Source organism: Pseudophryne corroboree, chromosome 2 (assembly GCF_028390025.1).
Source record: "Pseudophryne corroboree isolate aPseCor3 chromosome 2, aPseCor3.hap2, whole genome shotgun sequence".
NCBI lineage: Eukaryota > Metazoa > Chordata > Amphibia > Anura > Myobatrachidae > Pseudophryne > Pseudophryne corroboree.
The window spans coordinates 635,456,425-635,483,682 of record NC_086445.1 but is presented as its reverse complement, the minus strand read 5'-3'; the positions used below and the strand labels follow the sequence as shown (position 1 = coordinate 635,483,682).

Genomic DNA, 27,258 nt, shown 5'->3' with positions numbered 1-27,258 from the left:
CAAAGCTGCTAAAAGCAGCTTGCGAGCGAACAACTCGGAATGACCCCCCCATGGTTTTGCCCAATTGCTAACAAAAATCCTGCTGCGATCAACTTGGAATTACACCCATGGTCCCCACAGAGCCTTGATCTCAACATCATCATCTCTGTCTGGGATTACATGAGGAAATAGAAGGGTTTGAGCAAGCCTACATTAACAGAAGATCTGTGGTTAGTTCTCCAAGATGTTTGGAACAACCTCCCTGCTGAGTTCCTTCAAAAACTGTGTGCAAGTGTACCTAGAAAAATTTATGCTCTTTTGAAGGCAAAGGGTGGTCACACCAATTATTGATTCAATTTAGATTTTTCTTATGTTAATTTACATTGCATTTAGTTTATTGATAAAAATAAACGATTAACACTTCTATTTTTGAAAGCATTCTTACTTTGCAGCATTTTTTCCACACCTGCCTAAAACTTTTTCACAGTACTGTATATTGCTTACCACATGACACACCTACACGCTAGGGTTTACTTCCTGGCAGAAGTCAATTAACCTACCACTATGTTTTTGGATTGAGGGGGAAAAACGTGAACCTGGAGAAAACCCGCACAATCATGGGGAGCACACATAAACTCCACATATATAGAGCCCTTGTTGGATTTAGCTTCATACCCTAGCCTAGTGGGGCAAAAGTTATAACAGTGCTACAGTCAGTGCCAGATTTTCCACTAGGCACGTGCCTATGGACGGCACCTGCTGGGGGCGGCATGGCAATCCTCACCCCCTATTGGAAAAACTGATGTCCGACTTTCCCGGACCCCGACCGTGTACCCACATTGTTCAGCTGCTGTATAAGCAAAAAGAGCCGCCCCTGAGCACAGCATCTATCAGCAGCAGCGGTGCAGGCGCTCCTCCTCGCTGCTCCTGCCTTCGTGCGCTCTCTGTGCGCTGGTCGCTGGCATCATGTCACGTGACATGACATCTGAGCGCGACCCAGAGAGCCTGCATGAGTACTCATTGAAGAGCTGGCCAGAACACACAGTACGGGAGAGGCTGCGGTGTGGGGCTGTCACTGGCTCTGGCTGAGGCCTGAGGAGGACTCCATACAAAATGGTATGTGTGTAAAAAGGGGGCTTTACCTGCCATAGTGTGTAAAAAGGGGGACACTGCCTGCCTAATGTGTAAAAAGGGGGACTCTGCTGCCATAATATGTAAAAAGGGGGACTCTATCTGCCGTAGTGTGTAAAAAGGGGGGCACTGCCTGCCTAATGTGTAAAAAGGGGGACTCTGCCTGCCAGTGTGAAAAAAGAGGACTCTACCTGCCGTAGTGTAAAAAGGAGGACACTGCCTGCCTAATGTGTAAAAAGGGTGACTCTGTTGCCATAATGTGTAAAAAGGGGGACTCTGCTGCCGTAATGTGTATAAAGGGGGACTCTGCTGCCGTAATTTGTAAAAAAGGGGACTCTGACGGGCGTAGTGTGTAAAAAGGGGGACACTGCCTGCCGTAATGTGTGAAAGGGTACTTTGCCTGCTACAATGTGTGATGGGGGCTCTACCTGGCGCAATATGTATAAGGGGTACTACTGTGTCGCATAATTATTTTATTTATTTATTACCAGTTATTTATATAATGCACACATATTCCGCAGAGCTTTACAGAGAATATTTGGCCATTCACATCAGTCATTGCCCCAGTGGAGCTTACAATCTATACTCCCTACCACATTTACACGTGCACACATTCATACTAGGGATCATTTTTGTTGGGATCTAATTGACCTACCAGCATATTTTTGAATTGTGGGAGGAAACCTACACAAGTACGGGGAGAATATACAAACTCCACACAGGATAGAGCCATGGTGAGAATCGAACCCATGACCTCAGTGCTGTGAGGCAGTAATGCTAACCATTACACCATCTGTACTGCATAATGTGACTTGTGGACACTACTGTGCGGTGTAATGTGAATAGTTACTATTCTGTGGCCATGACCTTTCCCGTGGTGCTTTGGAAGGGGGGGGGGGGGGCGCAGCCAATTTCACCCAAATCCAGCTCAGGCTACAGTACTGCACAATATTGTTTTCTATTTCATTCACAGGGAACACTGGAATTAGTACACTGGGGTATAGAGGCTGCACAATATTGTTTTAAAAGAAATCCTCATAATTAAAATGAGTGCATATTGGGCCTAATTCAGTAAGGATTGCAAATTCTGCTGCGGGGTACACTGGGCTCCACAAGGAATAGACATAGGGGTGTAGAGTAGGATCTTGATCCGAGGCACCAACAGGCTCAAAACTTTGACTGTTCCCAGAATGCACAGCGCCGCCTTCTCTATAACCCCGCCTCCATGCACAGGAGCTCAGTTTTGTAGTTGGTGCTGCAGTAAGCAGGCACATAACAGAGGGGCTGCTCCAGGCAGCCCTAAGAAGAGCTTTTTTTGAAGAAAAAAGTGAAGACTTTAAGGGCAGTAGCGGTGGTAAATGTCAAAAGACATTCACAGCTGCAGCTCCAGCTCTCTCCAGCGGCGCTGTACACTCCCGGGCCCTGGTTGCCGGGTAACTACAGCAGGAGACTTCGGTTTTCTTCACGTCAGGCACACACAACGGGGGCTCTCCGGGATCGCGTGGCCGCGCTTTGGGAGGTGGTGTTTGGGTCCCGCCTGCGGGACCCGGTCTTTATTGCGATCCGGCTAGGTCAGTGGGAGGCGGGCCGCGCGCGCTGGCGGTGGACACTGTGACAGTACAGGTGATCCCACTAGATCAGATCACCAGGGCATGGGTGCAGGTCAGGTTTTCTCTCTAAACCATTTTCAGTAGCCCACAGTACCCGGTGGTTTTGCCAGCAGGGGGATAAGGCTTAGACCTGAAGCCCCTCCCCCAGCCCCAGGGCGCCATTTCCCGCTAATGTTCCTGCCCTGGAGCTGCATATCTGTCTCTCCCTCACTCCCTGTCAGTGTCTGGGCGCCATTATCTCTCAGCTTCACTGTTCCTGAGACTGCTTGGGCAAATCCTCCTGTGTAAAGCCGCCTGGTTGTCAGTGCTGTGACTTTACATGACACTTAAGTATTCTGCCTGCCTTTTTAGACAGTGCTAGTTAAGGAAGAGTGCATTTAGTCAGGGTTTTCTAGTACAATTACCCTGTGATATACATCCAGTTCTTACTGTGCAGTGTTATATCTATTGACTATATAGCTATATATATAAGCTAGTCCAGTGCAGTATTATTGTTAGTAATAACCTCTGCATTGTACAAACTGTGACTATCTGTGTGTGCATTAGATAGCTGAGTGGTGTCCATTTCGTGTCTTTTACTCAACTTGCTATCCCTATATTCTATAACCTGAGGGTGCTTGGTGCGTCAGGTTTTATATTGATATAGGATTTTTACAAAGATATACTTTAATACGTATTTTTCTCTGTGATTTAGTCACCATATCTCTCCTTTATCTCTGCTAGTGCTGACTACACTGCGCAGGGGTTTGGGTAAGAGGAATTGTGCTGCTGCCAATTGTACTGTGTTACCTGATACTGCAAGTTATATCATGTCTGCTTATGAGGGTAACGGTTCTGGGGCTGAACACACTGCCGGTGTTGCTGAAGCCACAGATCCCTGTGAGGAGAATATAGCAGCTGTGGGCTCTGGTTCTGGGGGCTCCTTGCCCCCCAGTGGGACTGTGGCAATGGAGCTACATAATGACCCACGTTGGGCCGCTTTTTCCACGCTTCTGCATACGCTAGTTAATAAACTCAAACCCCCTATGGGACCCCCAATGCCGGTAAAACCGTATGTGGTCCCTGCAGCTAACCCGCCGTGGGCGGACGATTTATCTGCTCAATTGAAGAAGTTGAACCAGTCCCTGACTACTAAAAAGTCTGACCATCGCTCGCCTAAGTCCAAGGGGTCCTCTAAGCGAGCGCTTGTCTCCTCACAATCCACTGCTGTCACTGACACCTCGTCTGATGAAGACGGCACTTACACTGACCCCACAGGTTCTGACTCAGATACAGCTGATGGGGAGGGTAGTTCACATGTGGATGTTCCTGATCTTTTGGAGGCTATCCATCCCTCCTAAGAAACCAGATAGGTTCAAGCGTCAGAAGGTGGTTAAACAAGTTTTACCTCACTCTGATCACCTAGTGGATATACGTCAGGAACCCTGGGAAAACCCGGGTACGAAGTTTGTGCCTCAAAAGAAGATGCTGGCTCGCTATCCCCTCGCACCAGAGCTGTCTAAGAATTGGGGCCGGCTTCTAGGGTATACCCAGGAATGGTTGAAGACCACTTCAGATGCCTGGGTACGGGAAGTCGTCACTCGAGAGTTATGCCATAGCCTTCAAAAACCGACCCCCTCATTGATTTTGCCAGACAGACGTCCCGTTGGACCAGACAAAGGCAAACACTCTGCATTCGGTGGTACAGACCCTCCTGGATACAGGAGTCGTGGTACAGGTGCCTCTTGCGCAGAGGGGCCGGGGGTACTATTCTCCGCTGTTTCTAGTCCCGAAACCGAATGAGTCCTCCCGGCCCATTCTCAACCTCAAGGCATTGAACAGGTTTGTGAAGGTTTCCAAGTTCCGTATGGAAACCCTTTGCTCTATAGTTCTGTCTTTGGAACCTGGGGACTACATGGTCTCCCTGGACATACAGGATGCTTACCTGCATATTCCTATAGCAGCGTCACATCAGCAATACCTGAGGTTTGCTATTGGCAACCTCCATTACCAGTTTCAGGCGTTACCTTTTGGTTTAACAACGGCTCCGCGAGTCTTCACCAAAGTAATGGCGGTGATGACGGTGGTACTCCGCCGTCAAGGGATCAGGATACTGCCGTGTCTGGACGACTAGTTAATCCTGGCAAATTCCCCAGAACTTCTCCTACGTCATCTAGATATGACGGTCCGGTTTCTACAAGCCCACGGGTGGTTCATCAACTGGAAGAAATCCTCCCTGATCCCTGCTCAGAGCATGGTGCATCTGGGAGCGCTATTGGACACTCACAACCAGAGGTTGTTCTTGTGTCAGGAGAAAGTCCTGAAGCTTCAGGACAGGATTCGTTGCTTCCTTTCTCGTCCGCAAGTGTCGATACATTCGGCGATGCAGGTGCTGGGCCTCATGGTATCAGCATTCGACATGGTGGTGTATGCTCAATTCCATTCTCGCCCCCTCCAGAGGCTGATTCTAGCCAAGTGGGATGGCCTGCCTCACCAGATCAGGTCTCAAATTATCTCATTGACTCCAGAGGTCCGTCTGTTGCTCCTCTGGTGGCTCCAGGACCAACAATTGTGCAGGGTCCGTCCCTTCTGGATATCATACTGGGTCCTGTTGACGACAGATGCCAGTCTAAGAGGTTGGGGCGCGGTGATGGAGCAACACTCCCTTCAGGGTCGGTGGACCAAGGAGGAGTCCCTCCTCTCAATCAACATTCTGGAATTGTGGGCGGTCTTCAATGCATTGAACCTAGCCCAGCATTTCATTCACAACCGTCCTGTTCAAGTGCAGTCGGACAACGCCACCACAGTGGCTTACATAAATCATCAAGGCGGCACTCGAAGCCGTCTGGCAATGAAGGAAGTCTCACGGATTCTACATTGAGCGGAACGCCATCTACCGGCCATATCGGCAATTTTCATTCCGGGAGTCCTGAATTAGGAAGTGGACTTTCTCAGTCGTCAGGACGTGCATGCCGGTGAGTGGGGCCTCCATCCAGAAGTGTTTCAACTCCTAGTGGAAAAGTGGGGTCTTCCAGACGTAGCTCTGATGGCGTCTCGACACAATCACAAGGTTCCGGTCTTCGGAGCAAGGACAAGGGATCCTCAAGCAGCATTCGTGGATGCGCTGGCGGTGCCGTGGAGGTTTCGGCTGCCGTACGTGTTCCCTCTGGTGTCACTTCTGCCCAGGGTAATTCGGAAGTTCAAGCAAGAAATAGGAATTCTGCTTCTCATAGCTCCAGTGTGGCCCAGACGGCACTGGTTCTCAGACCTGCAGGGCCTATCGTCAGAGCGTGCAATTCTACTTCCACAATGCCCAGACCTCCTCGTTTAGGGCCACTGCGCCTACCAGGACCTAGCCCGGCTGTCTTTGACGGCGTGGCTCTTGAAGCTTCCGTCTTAAGGGCTAATGGGTTTTCTGAGGCGGTCATTCAAACTATGTTACGGGCCTGGAAACCGGCTTCGGCTCGGATTTACTATAGGGTCTGTCATTCTTACTTTTTTTGGTGCGTATCTAACGATTATGACGCTTCCAAGTTTAGTATAACCAAGTTGTTGGCTTTTCTTCAGCAGGGCCTGGACTTAGGCCTGCGTCTGGCCTCCCTCAAGGTTCAAATATCTGCCTTGTCGGTGTGGTTTCAGAGAAAAATTGCAACCTTACCTGATGTGCATACCTTTACTCAGGGTGTGTTGCGTATCCAACCTCCCTATGTCCCGCCTGTGGCCCCTTGGAACTTGTTGGTGGTTTTGGAGGCGTTATAAGAGTCTCCGTTTGAACCTCTTGGTTCAGCTGACCTTAAGTGGCTTTCTCTTAAGGTGGTGTTTCTGCTTGCTCTTGCTTCAGCTAGAAGAGTGTCGGATTTGGATACCTTGTCCTGTAGTTCCCCATATCTGATATTTCACTGTGACCGGGCGGTTCTTAGGACTCGTCCCGGATATTTACCTAAGGTGGTTTCTTCGTTCCACCTTAACCAGGAGATTGTGGTACCGTCACTTGTTTCTCCTGATCTGTCTCCCAAAGAGCGGTCTTTGGATGTGGTACAGGCTCTCCGTATCTATGTGAAGAGAACTGCTTCTATTAGGAAATCTGATTCTCTCTTTGTGCTGTTTGGATTTCACAAACGGGGCTGGCCTGCTCACAAGCAAACTTTGGCTAGATGGATTAGAATGGTGATTGCACATGCTTATGTGAGGGCTGGTCTGTCAGCTCCTGCTCACATTACGGCCATCCTACTCGGTCTGTTGGACCTTCTTGGGCGGCCCGCCGTGGTGCGACCCTTGAACAATTGTGCGGCTACGTGGTCCTCTGTGAACACGTTCATAAGGTTCTATGCCTTCGATACTGCCGCTTCCCAGGATGCTTCCTTTGGACGCCGGGTTCTTGTGCCCACTACAGTCAGGGCCGGCAACAGAAATCTTGAGGCCCCATACACTGATATCTCTGGGGGCCCCCTACCCCCTCAACTCTTCCCCTCAATATAAATGTGTGTGTGTGTATATATATATATACACACATATATATATACAGTATATACTTACACACGCACACATATACATACACAAACATACATATATATATATAAGCACACATACTGTACATGTACATTTACTAGCAAATACACAAAATTTGAGAGATCACGTCTGCGCTCGTTGATATATATAAATAATAAAAAATAAAACGTATACAGTTACTGAACAGTAGTGTTAAAAGTGAGTAGGAAAGTCACGTAATGTCGTTTGAAACGTGTGGACCTTTTTGTGTGGTTAAGATAAATAACTGTCCTTAGTCACGTCCGCAACGAGAAGTCTTTCACTTTAGAGAAGTCTCAATTGGTCATTCTCCGAGTTTTCCCCTGTATAAGTGCCAAGGTATCGGGAACGTTCTTCTCCTCAGTAATTGAAGACAAAAGGGACAGAAAAAAAGTTCGCTAATGGTATAGTAGATGTATGAGAGGATGGAGACGTCTAAATATAAAATCTTTAACGAAATGGTAGCTGTTGGTTGCGTACCCGTACTCACGTAGAAAGACGTGATATGCCCTCGCGTAAAGGTATCTTTGGTATTCTTATGGATTTGTCCTCCTTCTCCAACCAGTATCCCTTATGATTCTTATCCTCAGGAGTAGAAGAAGAACAATTGATAGTGTAGTGAGTTGGGGGGTATAACCGCTCGAAGGTAAAGTACTATTCTAAAATTGCAATTTCACAGTGGGGGAGTGCATACCGTACTCACATCCATAATGGGGTGTGAAAAACGCATAAAGGTATCTTTAGCTTGGTATGTTGTCACACACGGTCACACTCACATACGTTAAGTAAATGAGGGGTGGGCGTACCCAACTCACACTGCTCAATGCGAAGACTTGTATGTAATGGTATCTTTGAGTGGTCCTGCAGGGTCTAAATAGTCCTTATTCTAGGGTCCGTTCCCCTCGTATGATACATGAAGAGAAATGAGGCAAGGTGTCATGGGATGACACATATACAATTTATTTGCACAAACGGTTTTTAAAACAACATATAAAAATAAATAAAAACAGCCAATGGACTTCAGGTAAAATAAGGGGGGTAAGCACAGGTGGAGAGATGTTGATATCCGGATTATTCTCACCTTAGTCAATACCGTCCCGAATCGGTCCCTGGTAGTCCTAGGCCCTCACACCAACGCGTTTCGACTGAAGAAGTCTTTCTCAAGGTGTGTGCTGAGGGCTCAGGTACCATTATTTATACCCCCTGACAGGAAGTCATGTGATAGGGGTGTGGTTCTGGATTAACCCACTGCATAATAATTCTCTTAAAAGTGACTAAAATCCATAATAGAAAATAGTGGGTAATGATGGAACAGCATAAATGAGCATAAAATGAATTTGTGCAGAGAAAAAACGGTGAGAATAGATTTAAAAAAGAATCGAATGGAAGCGCCGCGTCACTTCCGGTCTATGGAACGCATGTGGTTCCGGAAGTGACGTGGGGAGAAAATCCTGAATGGTGAAATGAATACATTGGATGGAGGCAGACGAGTACAGGGAGGTGTACTTGGACGCTGGGTGATAAAAGAATCATACCCAGCGTCCGGAGAGAAGCGCCTATGGTAGCGGCGGGTGGCGATGGTGGAACGCATGGACCGGAAATGACGTCATGCGTTCCACCATAGACTTCCGCTTACGCGAGTGTGTATCTGGACGGGGGATGAGGTGGTGGAGCGCATGGACCGGAAGTTACGGTCATGCGTTTCACCCAGATATTAAAGTTAATAGGAGGTGGTGGAAAAAGCTTTCCTGGTGACGTGGGTGGAACGCATATAGCCCGGAAGTGACGGGCGGTCCTGAAACAGAAGTTCAATGAATTGAGTAATATGTATTATACATAAAGTGGCTGATGCATAATAATAAATTGAATGCTGCAGAACAATGCAACATTATAGTACAAATCAGATTTAAAGTACAGCTGGGTATTTAACAGTGGTGTATCTTTCACAGATATAATTGATGAAGCTTTAAACTGGTACTTAAGTAACGTCATAAAAAGTTCAGATGTTGGGTGGCTGATGCATATTAATAAATTCAGATAGTATAGAACAATGAAACATTATAGTACAAAGCAAATTTAGAGTTCAATTGGGTATTTAACAGTGGTGTATCTTGCATGGATATATTTAATGGATCTTAGAACTAGTACTTAAATCAGGTCACAAATAGTTCAGGCTTGGGGGTAGGGGCACATGGGATATATTAATGATAGTACTAAGATTGGATTATTAGGGGTGTGCCGTCTACACTGGATGCAAGAATGAGACCGGGGTGTTGTAATGAGTCCCTGATGGGTGGTGGAAGGAGGCCAATATGGTCGAATGGTGGCTTATATGGTTGAAGGGATGATCCTGGAGCTTACAGAAACCATTTGGTCTCAAATTCCAGGTTTAGGCCTTGAGGTTTTAAGGTGCCCAAATTGAAGATGCTTCGCATTTCGGTTTGGGCAAGTCTTTCTTCTGTGTTTCCCTTTCTCCAGTTCCCTGTCACCGCCTGGATGCCACAGAATGAAGTTATCTCTGATGGTTTACAGTCGTGTACTTCCTTGAAATGGGCCGAGATTCCATGAGTGGAAAGGCCCTTCTTGATGTTTCTGAGGTGTTCGCTCATTCTTTCCTTCAATTTTCTAGTTGTTCTTCCAACGTATTGTTTATTGCACTTACATTGTACCAGGTACACAACATTTTTGCTGTCACATGTTATGAATTCTTTAATGTCGTATTTTTTCCGGTTACTGGTGGATGTATAGCTTGTTATGGTGGATATATTGCTTTTGCAGTTGCGGCACATTTGGCACTGGCCGCACCTATAGAAGCCTTTGCTATTAATGGTGGTGGTTCTCTTGGGGATTTCTAATGCGCTTTTGACGAGATGTTTGCGTAGGTTGTTGGCTTTCCGGTATGTGAATCTTGGTTTTTCGGATATGTATTGCTTAAGTATGGGATCCTGAAGTAACAATCCCCAGTTTTTCCTTATGATATGTTCCAGCCCTTTATATTGGCTGTTATATCTGGTGATGAAGTTTACAGTATTAGCGTCATTTCTCTGTCCCAGTTCTTCCGTAGATGTAGTTGGTTGGATCATTGATTCTCTGTCAGTTTGTAAATATTTTTCAAATGGTGCATCCAGTAGTTTGGTTACGTACCCTTTTTTGCGGAATTGATTCTTCATTATATTGCCTTGATTGTGATAATCCTGTAGTTTGGAACAGTTCTTTCTTATCCTGTGAAACTGACTCTTAGGTACTGATGATAGCCAATTAGGGTGGTGGTTACTGTTTATCGGGATGAATGAGTTACAGTCCGTGGGTTTGGTGTATGTTTTGGTATGTATCGTCCCCTCTTCTATAAAGATGAATAGGTCGAGAAAATTTACCGATTCAGTACTCTTCTGGTAAGTGAGTTTTATATTCCTGTTGTTGGTGTTCAAAAAGTCACAAAAGACGTCCAGACGAGTTGGGTCGCCTTTCCAAATGAAGAGGATATCATCAATGTAGCGTTTCCATAGCACCAGGTTCGCCCCGAATTCATGGTCACTGAAGACTGATTTTTCTTCCCAATGAGCCATGAAGAGATTGGCGTAACTGGGGGCGAACCTGGTGCCCATAGCTGTGCCGTGTAGTTGGAGGTAGAATGAGTGGTCGAACCAAAAGAAGTTATGGGTTAAGATGAACTCAATACTGTCCAAAACGAAGGTCTTTCGATCAAGGTCAATGGAGTTTGCTTCTAAGAAATGCGATGTTGCTTCTAAGCCGTGTTGGTGACTGATAGCCGTATAAAGAGAGGTGACGTCGGCTGTAACAAGAATGAATTCTGGTGACCAACTGATAAGTTTCAGTTCCTGCAGGACTGCTGTGGAATCTTTAAGATAAGATCTGGTGTTTTGCGCAAGAGGCTGTAGGATATGGTCAATGTATTGAGATAAATTTGAGGTGATGGATTCTGTGCCAGCCACTATCGGTCGACCAGGTGGATGTGTATTATTTTTGTGGATTTTGGGAAGGGTGTAAATTACCGGTAGAGATGGATGTGGAATGATGATGAAATCCCGTTCTTTCTCAGTGATGACTTTTTTGCGTTCATATTTGGTGACAAGGTCTGTCATTCTTTTTGATGTTACTTCAGACGGGTTCCCTCTCAGTTTCTTATATGTGCTGCCATCGTTCAATTGTCTCTCGATTTCCCTTTTGTAATCTTCTACGTTTTGGATGACCACTGCACCCCCTTTATCCGCCGGTTTGATCACAATTGTATCATTGTTTTGAAGGCTCTTTAAGGCTTCTCTTTCTCTTTTGGTCATATTGGCTTTGGTGGTATTCTTGAATGTCGTGTTCTCAAGTTCATCTTTAACGATACGTTCAAAACTCTCAATAAAACAACCCTTCTTAAAGGAGGGAAAGAATGTTGACTTGGGTTTAAATGTGGTGGCGCCCTGATCATTGGAGGTGGTTGGGTTGTCCTGGTCGTGGAAGAATTTTTTCAATGTTAGCTTCCTTATAAATCTTTGCAGATCGATATAGGCCTCGAACTTATCCAGATTACTGGAAGGGGCATATTTCAATCCTTTCTTGAGGACGTTCTCCTCATCTTTGGTGAGAACGTGACTACTAAGATTATAAATCTTAGTGTATGCGATCTCATCGTTACTCTCTGCATCTTCGGTTTCAGTTACTTCATCCGTCCTAGTTAAAGAGGTGTTTCTGATTTTTTTATGGTAGGCTGATCGGTGTCTCTTGGATGAGTTCTTTCCTCGTCCCCCTCTCCTTGTTATCGTCTTATGTTGTGGTGGTCCCTGCTTATCCCTAAAAAAACCTCGTCATTGTCGTCATTCCTCCTGTTTGAATAGGATCTGTTGGGTGGTCTTCTCCTGGTCTCGGTACTTCTACGTCTCCTGGTGTGATCAGACGATCTACCTTCTCGTTGATACCTATCCTCGACGGTTCGGTTATGGAAGTTCCTTTGGTTATGTCTGTCCTGGTGATGTAATTCCTCTCGTGACTTTATCCTTCTCGAGTGGCTCCGTGGTTCGTATGGAGATCTGGCTCTATTTCTCGGTGTCCAGGTTTGGCCGTAAAAATTTCTTCGTGGACTGTTTCTATAGTAGGTCTGCTTCCAGTTTTTTCTCCATTCAGGGGTTCTCTGATTATCATTGCTTTCAAATCTGACCCTGTTCTGGGGTAGCTTATTTTTGAAGAAGTTCCTCTCCTTCCTGGTTTGTAGGTGTTGTACTCCATCCTTAAAATCGTTCAAATCTCTGATGTATTTCTTCTTTTTCTTTTCCATAAGTTCTTTCTCGTTGGTGGCAATTTTTTCTACAATTTCCTGTTCCATCTCTTTGAAGTCCGGTAGATTCGCCATGGGTTCTATAGTTTCTCTAAGTGTCTCTATTTCTGCTTCAAGTTCTTTTAGGTCCTTACTTCTCTCTCGGACTATGAGTCTCATTAGGGACATGGAGCAGGAATCGATGATACGAATCCATTCTTCCTCAAATGCAGGGGATTTGTTAGTGAAGGTGGGAAGTTTATCTATTCTCAACCCTCTGGGTATAATATCCTCCGCTAGGTATCTTTCCAATGCTACTACTTCCCACCATATCTTACCCTCTTTGATAAGGGCTTTTTCTAACTTGGACATAACATTCTCTAGATCTTCATCGACTAATTCAACAGAATCATGTTTGTTATTAAAGATATGGTCAAATTTATCTTTCCTCACATTTCTGTGGGAAAACATGATGTTACTGTGGGGCAGCAGTGGTCCTTCAAAATGAGTGGATGGCAAAATCTGGAGAGGCTGTTTGAAGGACTGCCGCGCCCCTGAGAGCCGCAGTGGTGAAATCTACAGAGAGTCACTCACCTCCCTAACACAAGCAAATACACAAAATTTGAGAGATCACGTCTGCGCTCGTTGATATATATAAATAATAAAAAATAAAACGTATACAGTTACTGAACAGTAGTGTTAAAAGTGAGTAGGAAAGTCACGTAATGTCGTTTGAAACGTGTGGACCTTTTTGTGTGGTTAAGATAAATAACTGTCCTTAGTCACGTCCGCAACGAGAAGTCTTTCACTTTAGAGAAGTCTCAATTGGTCATTCTCCGAGTTTTCCCCTGTATAAGTGCCAAGGTATCGGGAACGTTCTTCTCCTCAGTAATTGAAGACAAAAGGGACAGAAAAAAAGTTCGCTAATGGTATAGTAGATGTATGAGAGGATGGAGACGTCTAAATATAAAATCTTTAACGAAATGGTAGCTGTTGGTTGCGTACCCGTACTCACGTAGAAAGACGTGATATGCCCTCGCGTAAAGGTATCTTTGGTATTCTTATGGATTTGTCCTCCTTCTCCAACCAGGATCCCTTATGATTCTTATCCTCAGGAGTAGAAGAAGAACAATTGATAGTGTAGTGAGTTGGGGGGTATAACCGCTCGAAGGTAAAGTACTATTCTAAAATTGCAATTTCACAGTGGGGGAGTGCATACCGTACTCACATCCATAATGGGGTGTGAAAAACGCATAAAGGTATCTTTAGCTTGGTATGTTGTCACACACGGTCACACTCACATACGTTAAGTAAATGAGGGGTGGGCGTACCCAACTCACACTGCTCAATGCGAAGACTTGTATGTAATGGTATCTTTGAGTGGTCCTGCAGGGTCTAAATAGTCCTTATTCTAGGGTCCGTTCCCCTCGTATGATACATGAAGAGAAATGAGGCAAGGTGTCATGGGATGACACATATACAATTTATTTGCACAAACGGTTTTTAAAACAACATATAAAAATAAATAAAAACAGCCAATGGACTTCAGGTAAAATAAGGGGGGTAAGCACAGGTGGAGAGATGTTGATATCCGGATTATTCTCACCTTAGTCAATACCGTCCCGAATCGGTCCCTGGTAGTCCTAGGCCCTCACACCAACGCGTTTCGACTGAAGAAGTCTTTCTCAAGGTGTGTGCTGAGGGCTCAGGTACCATTATTTATACCCCCTGACAGGAAGTCATGTGATAGGGGTGTGGTTCTGGATTAACCCACTGCATAATAATTCTCTTAAAAGTGACTAAAATCCATAATAGAAAATAGTGGGTAATGATGGAACAGCATAAATGAGCATAAAATGAATTTGTGCAGAGAAAAAACGGTGAGAATAGATTTAAAAAAGAATCGAATGGAAGCGCCGCGTCACTTCCGGTCTATGGAACGCATGTGGTTCCGGAAGTGACGTGGGGAGAAAATCCTGAATGGTGAAATGAATACATTGGATGGAGGCAGACGAGTACAGGGAGGTGTACTTGGACGCTGGGTGATAAAAGAATCATACCCAGCGTCCGGAGAGAAGCGCCTATGGTAGCGGCGGGTGGCGATGGTGGAACGCATGGACCGGAAATGACGTCATGCGTTCCACCGTAGACTTCCGCTTACGCGAGTGTGTATCTGGACGGGGGATGAGGTGGTGGAGCGCATGGACCGGAAGTTACGGTCATGCGTTTCACCCAGATATTAAAGTTAATAGGAGGTGGTGGAAAAAGCTTTCCTGGTGACGTGGGTGGAACGCATATAGCCCGGAAGTGACGGGCGGTCCACCACCTCATCCCCCGTCCAGATACACACTCGCGTAAGCGGAAGTCTACGGTGGAACGCATGACGTCATTTCCGGTCCATGCGTTCCACCATCGCCACCCGCCGCTACCATAGGCGCTTCTCTCCGGACGCTGGGTATGATTCTTTTATCACCCAGCGTCCAAGTACACCTCCCTGTACTCGTCTGCCTCCATCCAATGTATTCATTTCACCATTCAGGATTTTCTCCCCACGTCACTTCCGGAACCACATGCGTTCCATAGACCGGAAGTGACGCGGCGCTTCCATTCGATTCTTTTTTAAATCTATTCTCACCGTTTTTTCTCTGCACAAATTCATTTTATGCTCATTTATGCTGTTCCATCATTACCCACTATTTTCTATTATGGATTTTAGTCACTTTTAAGAGAATTATTATGCAGTGGGTTAATCCAGAACCACACCCCTATCACATGACTTCCTGTCAGGGGGTATAAATAATGGTACCTGAGCCCTCAGCACACACCTTGAGAAAGACTTCTTCAGTCGAAACGCGTTGGTGTGAGGGCCTAGGACTACCAGGGACCGATTCGGGACGGTATTGACTAAGGTGAGAATAATCCGGATATCAACATCTCTCCACCTGTGCTTACCCCCCTTATTTTACCTGAAGTCCATTGGCTGTTTTTATTTATTTTTATATGTTGTTTTAAAAACCGTTTGTGCAAATAAATTGTATATGTGTCATCCCATGACACCTTGCCTCATTTCTCTTCATGTATCATACGAGGGGAACGGACCCTAGAATAAGGACTATTTAGACCCTGCAGGACCACTCAAAGATACCATTACATACAAGTCTTCGCATTGAGCAGTGTGAGTTGGGTACGCCCACCCCTCATTTACTTAACGTATGTGAGTGTGACCGTGTGTGACAACATACCAAGCTAAAGATACCTTTATGCGTTTTTCACACCCCATTATGGATGTGAGTACGGTATGCACTCCCCCACTGTGAAATTGCAATTTTAGAATAGTACTTTACCTTCGAGCGGTTATACCCCCCAACTCACTACACTATCAATTGTTCTTCTTCTACTCCTGAGGATAAGAATCATAAGGGATCCTGGTTGGAGAAGGAGGACAAATCCATAAGAATACCAAAGATACCTTTACGCGAGGGCATATCACGTCTTTCTACGTGAGTACGGGTACGCAACCAACAGCTACCATTTCGTTAAAGATTTTATATTTAGACGTCTCCATCCTCTCATACATCTACTATACCATTAGCGAACTTTTTTTCTGTCCCTTTTGTCTTCAATTACTGAGGAGAAGAACGTTCCCGATACCTTGGCACTTATACAGGGGAAAACTCGGAGAATGACCAATTGAGACTTCTCTAAAGTGAAAGACTTCTCGTTGCGGACGTGACTAAGGACAGTTATTTATCTTAACCACACAAAAAGGTCCACACGTTTCAAACGACATTACGTGACTTTCCTACTCACTTTTAACACTACTGTTCAGTAACTGTATACGTTTTTTTTTTTATTATTTATATATATCAACGAGCGCAGACGTGATCTCTCAAATTTTGTGTATTTGCTTGTGTTAGGGAGGTGAGTGACTCTCTGTAGATTTCACCACTGCGGCTCTCAGGGGCGCGGCAGTCCTTCAAACAGCCTCTCCAGATTTTGCCATCCACTCATTTTGAAGGACCACTGCTGCCCCACAGTAACATCATGTTTTCCCACAGAAATGTGAGGAAAGATAAATTTGACCATATCTTTAATAACAAACATGATTCTGTTGAATTAGTCGATGAAGATCTAGAGAATGTTATGTCCAAGTTAGAAAAAGCCCTTATCAAAGAGGGTAAGATATGGTGGGAAGTAGTAGCATTGGAAAGATACCTAGCGGAGGATATTATACCCAGAGGGTTGAGAATAGATAAACTTCCCACCTTCACTAACAAATCCCCTGCATTTGAGGAAGAATGGATTCGTATCATCGATTCCTGCTCCATGTCCCTAATGAGACTCATAGTCCGAGAGAGAAGTAAGGACCTAAAAGAACTTGAAGCAGAAATAGAGACACTTAGAGAAACTATAGAACCCATGGCGAATCTACCGGACTTCAAAGAGATGGAACAGGAAATTGTAGAAAAAATTGCCACCAACGAGAAAGAACTTATGGAAAAGAAAAAGAAGAAATACATCAGAGATTTGAACGATTTTAAGGATGGAGTACAACACCTACAAACCAGGAAGGAGAGGAACTTCTTCAAAAATAAGCTACCCCAGAACAGGGTCAGATTTGAAAGCAATGATAATCAGAGAACCCCTGAATGGAGAAAAAACTGGAAGCAGACCTACTATAGAAACAGTCCACGAAGAAATTTTTACGGCCAAACCTGGACACCGAGAAATAGAGCCAGATCTCCATACGAACCACGGAGCCACTCGAGAAGGATAAAGTCACGAGAGGAATTACATCACCAGGACAGACATAACCAAAGGAACTTCCATAACCGAACCGTCGAGGATAGGTATCAACGAGAAGGTAGATCGTCTGATCACACCAGGAGACGTAGAAGTACCGAGACCAGGAGAAGACCACCCAACAGATCCTATTCAAACAGGAGGAATGACGACAATGACGAGGTTTTTTTAGGGATAAGCAGGGACCACCACAACATAAGACGATAACAAGGAGAGGGGGACGAGGAAAGAACTCATCCAAGAGACACCGATCAGCCTACCATAAAAAAATCAGAAACACCTCTTTAACTAGGACGGATGAAGTAACTGAAACCGAAGATGCAGAGAGTAACGATGAGATCGCATACACTAAGATTTATAATCTTAGTAGTCACGTTCTCACCAAAGATGAGGAGAACGTCCTCAAGAAAGGATTGAAATATGCCCCTTCCAGTAATCTGGATAAGTTCGAGGCCTATATCGATCTGCAAAGATTTATAAGGAAGCTAACATTGAAAAAATTCTTCCACGACCAGGACAACCCAACCACCTCCAATGATCAGGGCGCCACCACATTTAAACCCAAGTCAACATTCTTTCCCTCCTTTAAGAAGGGTTGTTTTATTGAGAGTTTTGAACGTATCGTTAAAGATGAACTTGAGAACACGACATTCAAGAATACCACCAAAGCCAATATGACCAAAAGAGAAAGAGAAGCCTTAAAGAGCCTTCAAAACAATGATACAATTGTGATCAAACCGGCGGATAAAGGGGGTGCAGTGGTCATCCAAAACGTAGAAGATTACAAAAGGGAAATCGAGAGACAATTGAACGATGGCAGCACATATAAGAAACTGAGAGGGAACCCGTCTGAAGTAACATCAAAAAGAATGACAGACCTTGTCACCAAATATGAACGCAAAAAAGTCATCACTGAGAAAGAACGGGATTTCATCATCATTCCACATCCATCTCTACCGGTAATTTACACCCTTCCCAAAATCCACAAAAATAATACACATCCACCTGGTCGACCGATAGTGGCTGGCACAGAATCCATCACCTCAAATTTATCTCAATACATTGACCATATCCTACAGCCTCTTGCGCAAAACACCAGATCTTATCTTAAAGATTCCACAGCAGTCCTGCAGGAACTGAAACTTATCAGTTGGTCACCAGAATTCATTCTTGTTACAGCCGACGTCACCTCTCTTTATACGGCTATCAGTCACCAACACGGCTTAGAAGCAACATCGCATTTCTTAGAAGCAAACTCCATTGACCTTGATCGAAAGACCTTCGTTTTGGACAGTATTGAGTTCATCTTAACCCATAACTTCTTTTGGTTCGACCACTCATTCTACCTCCAACTACACGGCACAGCTATGGGCACCAGGTTCGCCCCCAGTTACGCCAATCTCTTCATGGCTCATTGGGAAGAAAAATCAGTCTTCAGTGACCATGAATTCGGGGCGAACCTGGTGCTATGGAAACGCTACATTGATGATATCCTCTTCATTTGGAAAGGCGACCCAACTCGTCTGGACGTCTTTTGTGACTTTTTGAACACCAACAACAGGAATATAAAACTCACTTACCAGAAGAGTACTGAATCGGTAAATTTTCTCGACCTATTCATCTTTATAGAAGAGGGGACGATACATACCAAAACATACACCAAACCCACGGACTGTAACTCATTCATCCCGATAAACAGTAACCACCACCCTAATTGGCTATCATCAGTACCTAAGAGTCAGTTTCACAGGATAAGAAAGAACTGTTCCAAACTACAGGATTATCACAATCAAGGCAATATAATGAAGAATCAATTCCGCAAAAAAGGGTACGTAACCAAACTACTGGATGCACCATTTGAAAAATATTTACAAACTGACAGAGAATCAATGATCCAACCAACTACATCTACGGAAGAACTGGGACAGAGAAATGACGCTAATACTGTAAACTTCATCACCAGATATAACAGCCAATATAAAGGGCTGGAACATATCATAAGGAAAAACTGGGGATTGTTACTTCAGGATCCCATACTTAAGCAATACATATCCGAAAAACCAAGATTCACATACCGGAAAGCCAACAACCTACGCAAACATCTCGTCAAAAGCGCATTAGAAATCCCCAAGAGAACCACCACCATTAATAGCAAAGGCTTCTATAGGTGCGGCCAGTGCCAAATGTGCCGCAACTGCAAAAGCAATATATCCACCATAACAAGCTATACATCCACCAGTAACCGGAAAAAATACGACATTAAAGAATTCATAACATGTGACAGCAAAAATGTTGTGTACCTGGTACAATGTAAGTGCAATAAACAATACGTTGGAAGAACAACTAGAAAATTGAAGGAAAGAATGAGCGAACACCTCAGAAACATCAAGAAGGGCCTTTCCACTCATGGAATCTCGGCCCATTTCAAGGAAGTACACGACTGTAAACCATCAGAGATAACTTCATTCTGTGGCATCCAGGCGGTGACAGGGAACTGGAGAAAGGGAAACACAGAAGAAAGACTTGCCCAAACCGAAATGCGAAGCATCTTCAATTTGGGCACCTTAAAACCTCAAGGCCTAAACCTGGAATTTGAGACCAAATGGTTTCTGTAAGCTCCAGGATCATCCCTTCAACCATATAAGCCACCATTCGACCATATTGGCCTCCTTCCACCACCCATCAGGGACTCATTACAACACCCCGGTCTCATTCTTGCATCCAGTGTAGACGGCACACCCCTAATAATCCAATCTTAGTACTATCATTAATATATCCCATGTGCCCCTACCCCCAAGCCTGAACTATTTGTGACCTGATTTAAGTACTAGTTCTAAGATCCATTAAATATATCCATGCAAGATACACCACTGTTAAATACCCAATTGAACTCTAAATTTGCTTTGTACTATAATGTTTCATTGTTCTATACTATCTGAATTTATTAATATGCATCAGCCACCCAACATCTGAACTTTTTATGACGTTACTTAAGTACCAGTTTAAAGCTTCATCAATTATATCTGTGAAAGATACACCACTGTTAAATACCCAGCTGTACTTTAAATCTGATTTGTACTATAATGTTGCATTGTTCTGCAGCATTCAATTTATTATTATGCATCAGCCACTTTATGTATAATACATATTACTCAATTCATTGAACTTCTGTTTCAGGACCGCCCGTCACTTCCGGGCTATATGCGTTCCACCCACGTCACCAGGAAAGCTTTTTCCACCACCTCCTATTAACTTTAATATCTGGGTGAAACGCATGACCGTAACTTCCGGTCCATGCGCTCCACCACCTCATCCCCCGTCCAGATACACACTCGCGTAAGCGGAAGTCTACGGTGGAACGCATGACGTCATTTCCGGTCCATGCGTTCCACCATCGCCACCCGCCGCTACCATAGGCGCTTCTCTCCGGACGCTGGGTATGATTCTTTTATCACCCAGCGTCCAAGTACACCTCCCTGTACTCGTCTGCCTCCATCCAATGTATTCATTTCACCATTCAGGATTTTCTCCCCACGTCACTTCCGGAACCACATGCGTTCCATAGACCGGAAGTGACGCGGCGCTTCCATTCGATTCTTTTTTAAATCTATTCTCACCGTTTTTTCTCTGCACAAATTCATTTTATGCTCATTTATGCTGTTCCATCATTACCCACTATTTTCTATTATGGATTTTAGTCACTTTTAAGAGAATTATTATGCAGTGGGTTAATCCAGAACCACACCCCTATCACATGACTTCCTGTCAGGGGGTATAAATAATGGTACCTGAGCCCTCAGCACACACCTTGAGAAAGACTTCTTCAGTCGAAACGCGTTGGTGTGAGGGCCTAGGACTACCAGGGACCGATTCGGGACGGTATTGACTAAGGTGAGAATAATCCGGATATCAACATCTCTCCACCTGTGCTTACCCCCCTTATTTTACCTGAAGTCCATTGGCTGTTTTTATTTATTTTTATATGTTGTTTTAAAAACCGTTTGTGCAAATAAATTGTATATGTGTCATCCCATGACACCTTGCCTCATTTCTCTTCATGTATCATACGAGGGGAACGGACCCTAGAATAAGGACTATTTAGACCCTGCAGGACCACTCAAAGATACCATTACATACAAGTCTTCGCATTGAGCAGTGTGAGTTGGGTACGCCCACCCCTCATTTACTTAACGTATGTGAGTGTGACCGTGTGTGACAACATACCAAGCTAAAGATACCTTTATGCGTTTTTCACACCCCATTATGGATGTGAGTACGGTATGCACTCCCCCACTGTGAAATTGCAATTTTAGAATAGTACTTTACCTTCGAGCGGTTATACCCCCCAACTCACTACACTATCAATTGTTCTTCTTCTACTCCTGAGGATAAGAATCATAAGGGATCCTGGTTGGAGAAGGAGGACAAATCCATAAGAATACCAAAGATACCTTTACGCGAGGGCATATCACGTCTTTCTACGTGAGTACGGGTACGCAACCAACAGCTACCATTTCGTTAAAGATTTTATATTTAGACGTCTCCATCCTCTCATACATCTACTATACCATTAGCGAACTTTTTTTCTGTCCCTTTTGTCTTCAATTACTGAGGAGAAGAACGTTCCCGATACCTTGGCACTTATACAGGGGAAAACTCGGAGAATGACCAATTGAGACTTCTCTAAAGTGAAAGACTTCTCGTTGCGGACGTGACTAAGGACAGTTATTTATCTTAACCACACAAAAAGGTCCACACGTTTCAAACGACATTACGTGACTTTCCTACTCACTTTTAACACTACTGTTCAGTAACTGTATACGTTTTATTTTTTATTATTTATATATATCAACGAGCGCAGACGTGATCTCTCAAATTTTGTGTATTTGCTTGTGTTAGGGAGGTGAGTGACTCTCTGTAGATTTCACCACTGCGGCTCTCAGGGGCGCGGCAGTCCTTCAAACAGCCTCTCCAGATTTGTACATTTACTACACAGACAAAAACGTACATATATAGACACAGACCCACACAGGGCCGGTTCTTGCCCTTTCGGCGCCCCGGGCAAAATTTAGGGGCGTGGCTTAACATGGGGGCGTGGTCAGTCACGCCCCCCATTTGTAGCGCCGCTGGGGAAAAAAAAAAAAGTATACTTACTGTACCCCGCTCCTGTTTCCAGACCCTGCAGACCGGCGCCGCTCTTCTCCTCGGATCTATGGGAGAGACGTCAGTCATGACGTCTCTCCCATAGCACAGCATAAGCGCTAGAGGTCAATTATGACCCCTAGCGTCTATGCCACAATGCTGTGCGGTGCGCGATGACATCATCGCGCACCGCACACCAAAGGTCCTCTCCATGAAGGGAAACTAGACGCTTAGCGTCTGATTCCCTTCAGAGCGGGGGAGGACCAGCGCCACGAAGGGAAACCAGACGCTTAGCGTCTGGTTCCCTTCTCACAGCGGGAGGGGGGGCACAGCGGGGGCGCACACTGACAGTGGAGGATCTTGCCATGGTGCGGCGCCCTCCGGATGGCGCCGGCGCCCTCCGGAAGGCGGCGCCCCGGGCAAAAGTCCTGCTTGCCCGTGGCAAGATCCGCCACTGGACCCACAGATTGTCACAACGGTGAGGGAGATTGCAAGGACCCAGGAGGGACTGACCTTGTCTATAGGGACATCACATTGGTAAAGCTGCAGTCGGCTGCTGTCTGATATTCCCAGTCAGTGTGCCTGGCAGTGCTGTGCCGCTCAGCTCCTCGGAGTCAGCGGCAGCAGCAGGGACGGGCTGGCGCGGGTTCATGCGTAGTGACGCCGCAACACTGGCAACACAGCACGGGACCAGCTCAGACCAAGTGATAGGGTATGCGGCGGGGGTGTTGTTTGTATTGGGAAGTAATTGTCTGTTAATTGACGTATGGGCGTCCCAGAGTGCACGGGAGCCACAGCTTTCTTAGGCGCTGCCTACACATTTTTTGTGCCCCTGATGCTCGGGGCCCCCCTGATCCTTGGGGCCCCATACCAGTGTCCCCTTTGACCCCCCCTGTCGCCGGGCCTGACTACAGTGCGTCCCCTCCCATAAGGAACTGCTTTAGGACATCCCCTATGTCTATTCCTTGTAGAGCCCAGTGTACCCCGCAGCAGAAACCGAGTTTTATGGTGAGAACTTACCTTTGTTAAAACTCTTTCTGCGAGGTACACTGGGCTCCACAAGGCGCCCACCCTGACGCACTTAGCTTCTTTGGGTTGGTATGGCATTAGCCGCTGACACTTCTCCTGTCGTGAGAGTGTGGTGTATGTGGCTACTAACCGTTGTCCTCTCTTTTCCTGCTACTGCATTGGGCTGGTTAACTAAAAACTGAGCTCCTGTGCAGGGAGGCGGGGTTATAGAGGAGGCAGCGCTGTGCATTCTGGGAACAGTCAAAGTTTTGAGCTTGTTGGTGCCTCGGATCAAGATCCTACTCTACACCCCTATGTCTATTCCTTGTGGAGCCCAGTGTACCTCGCAGAAAGAGTTTTAACAAAGGTAATTTCTTACCATAAAACTCATTTTTCTGCGCCCCCTTTACCCCCGCAGAAAGTGCAGGCGTATGCGCAGGACAGGTGCTGCGCATGCGACCGTGGGGCAATCCGAATAATTCCGATTGGATTGCGATTTGCCATCCAACCTGAATTAGCCCCATTATCTTGTTTACATTCCAAATAGGAAAATAAAGTGTGAAAATGAATAAAACAAATATAGTAAGCACCTGTTGAGTCACAGATAAGTAGGCAATCTAGTATCTACATACCTTGATGCTAGCTCAATATAATTAGCGTAGCACTATTTTTAGGTCTGAAGGCAAGGTTGCTGATGAGAATGTAACAGCTGGTAAAAAAATATAAATATGTATAAATAAGTGAAATTAGTAATCAACAAATTCAGTTGCTCCCAAATTTTTTGTCAGGTCTCATCTATGTGTGATATTAGTATACCTGAGGTCTGGTCAAAAGTATGGTGGTTATGTACATTTTTAATATTACATTTATTGATTATTTAGTATTGCTTATGTATACTTTTTTATTTTTAAAACTAATATGAATATGTTACAAAAAATAAATAAAACACTGTTTAATCACATGGAGTGAAATATAGAAGCTCCCCAAAATATATTTGAAACCTACAAGTATACATATTAATTAATTAATTCATTAATTATGGAGGCACCTGTTATATTTCACATTTGTGGCACTACAAGAGCAGCATGCATGTACCTTCATCATAAAGTATTATTACTCCTTTCGGTTACTAATAATATTGGCTTGTTAATATTTATTAAATTTATATTGTTAATTTATTTGAAATGTAATTGTTTTTAATTATTAAATATTTGTGAGGTTTAGGTTGCGGGGGGAGGGTTAGGTTTAGGATGCGTGGAGGGGAGGTTAGGTTTAGGCACCCACGAGAAGGGTTAGGATTAGGCTGCAGTAGGGGGGAGGGTTAGGTTAGGTTTAGTCTGTGGGATGGTGGGGTTAGGTTTAGACACCGCTGGAGAGGGTTAGGGTTAGGCTGTGGGGAGGGCTTGGGTTTAGGCTGTGGTAAAGGAGGGTTAGGGGAGAGGGTTAGCATATTTACCCGACCCCTGTCAGGATTCTAACCATCGGGATGTCACCATTGGTATTCTGACCAATGGCACTTCAGCACCAACCCGTCAGAAGAGAGCCCAAGAAATTATCAAATTTAAGGCCTGATTCAAAGATGGACAGTATTGCACAGCTACTCACATCTTTGTATGCAGCAGTTGTGCTAAAATATACATAATTAGCAAAGGCTACTACAGTACAAATCCTCGGGTTGCTAAAGACCCCCGGAGTTTTCATGCTGCTGGGGCAATGAAGCTGTGTAGGAAGATGAAGACACTGGCCCAGGTGTGCTGCAAAAACGAGGCTGTCAAGCCTCCTTTTTGAAAAATACTCTTCGTTGTTGTTGCTTCTTTGCCACCCAAATAGCTGCAGACTGTCACTTACCTGACATGTTCGGGTCTTGTGCATAGGCCTTTAATGCTCAGAGTCAGAGCGTGCCATGTGAGTGTGAGTATAAATGTGGCAGGACATTGATGTGATAGACAGTGATAAAAATTATTTATTGAGATAAAGAATGAGTTTGAGTGACTGACTAAAGTGGTACGGTCCCTGTGCCAGAGTGGTAGAGACACTGAGTGCGAGTGGCATGATAAGGGTAAATGTGTTATACCGTACTTATTGTGATTGCCAGGGTGAGTGTGTCACAATCTTGAATTTCTTCATTCATGTCCTAAGTAACTTGTCTTGGGACTTACCTCTGCCACCTGTCCTGCAGGTCAGGATTTCCGGTTTTTCCTTGTTTGAGAACAAATGCACAGTCATCGCCATGTTGGAACATGTCAGCTGACTACATTCTTCCAGTTAGAGTGCTCCTTACCTCAGCTGACACCAGCAATCAATCATATACCTGCAACTCCTATCAATACCTCTCTTGTCATTCATTCAGGGCCAGAGCAACAAGTCTCATCCCTGAGTATTAACCTGTTTTCCAAGCTCTTCCTTGCAGTAAGCTGTACTGTTGTATCTGGCTCCAGAGTGTAGTAGAATACACACTCCTGTTCCCACAGACTCCTGCATTGCCGCCTGTGATACCTGCTAATGATTGTCTTCAGAGTTCCACTCAGCTTACATTTGCATTTCTTTACTGAATTCATCCATAGTTCCCTGACTTCAGTAATCTGCTGTGCATACAAAACCATTTGACTGCAGCTTCCACAATTCAGCAAAATCATGTGTCTCTGATTGCTAGGCCTCCCTCTCAGCTAATTATCCACTTGTGAGTTCATATGAGTTTCAGGATCCTGATTGCAGTGTTTATCACAGTCCTACTAGTAAGTGCTGGTGCAGTGCATTCCCCAATCTGCTGCAGGGATCCTTGATCCTGGTGAGCAGTTAAGCCCTGAATCCCCTTCCAGCAGTCATAAGATTCAGCAAGCATATTACCTCTACTTCCAGCCATAGCATCTGCAACCAGTAGCACGGACTACATCTTTCAGTATCCTGTAATTACTCTAGTTCTTTCCAGGCACATCTATATCCAGTCAGAGTACAGTCTCCTATAATATCTGAGCTTATCAGCAATTTCAATTCCTGTACCTGTTTATCTGAAGCTAAGCCGGTCCCAACCTGCTAGCAGTATAAATATAGCCAGTCCCAGCCCGGATTCTGAAGCAAAGCTGGCCCCAGCCCAGCATCTGAATCAAAGTCAGTGCCAGTCCAGTATCTGTACCTATAGCTGGTCCAAACCCGGTATCTATATCTACAGCCGGTCCTAGCCCATACACTGAGTCTTAGCCCATCCCAGAGACATCACCGGTCCCAGCTTTGTGTTCCTGACTGTGACTCTAGTGGGCCAGTGGTGGAATCTGAGGACTGAAATCTAGAGGGTCTTCTATAGTTCCTGCGCATGTGCTGGCACAAGGAGATTCACAGCTGTGATGCTGAAAAAGACTGGTAGATGATTCAGTAACAGGAGCCAAGAGAGGATTGGCATAGGAAGTACTCTGGGTCTGAGATTCCCAACAAGCACTGGGGAGTCGGCTAATACCAAACCAGAGGCGTGGAGTCAAAACACAGAGGCAATCTTCTCCAGAGACCCCCGCAAGGGACTATGGGCTTCACTGTGTCCAGTGTGCAGGTCAAGGCCCACTGGCTGGGTCTCCCAGTGTGACTGTTAGGGTCTCTCCAACAGTACTGAGGCCAGTGGCTCAGATGTTCCGACTGAAATTAATGGTTTAGATAATCGCACTGGAACCGATGGCACAGGAATTGATACCGATGGTACAAGGTATTAACCCAGAACCGATGGTGCAAGGTGTCAGACTGGAACCAATGGTGCAAGGTATCAGACTGGTAGCGATGGTGCAAGGTATCTGACTGGAACCAATGGTGCAAAGTATCAGACTAGAACTTCTA

General features: G+C 45.1%; 1 protein-coding gene across 1 annotated transcript in view; it reads right to left on the bottom strand.

Annotated features, from left to right (window-relative positions):
• The window catches only part of LOC135051040 (colipase-like), an 89,713-nt gene extending 63,625 nt beyond the window's left edge, over positions 1-26,088 (bottom strand). Inside the window, exon 1 of the mRNA XM_063957231.1 lies at positions 25,825-26,088. Within this exon, the coding sequence (XP_063813301.1) occupies positions 25,825-25,920 (96 nt within the window). The 5' untranslated portion in view covers positions 25,921-26,088. The remainder of the gene's footprint in view (positions 1-25,824) is intronic.
• Between the last annotated feature and the right edge of the window lie 1,170 nt (positions 26,089-27,258).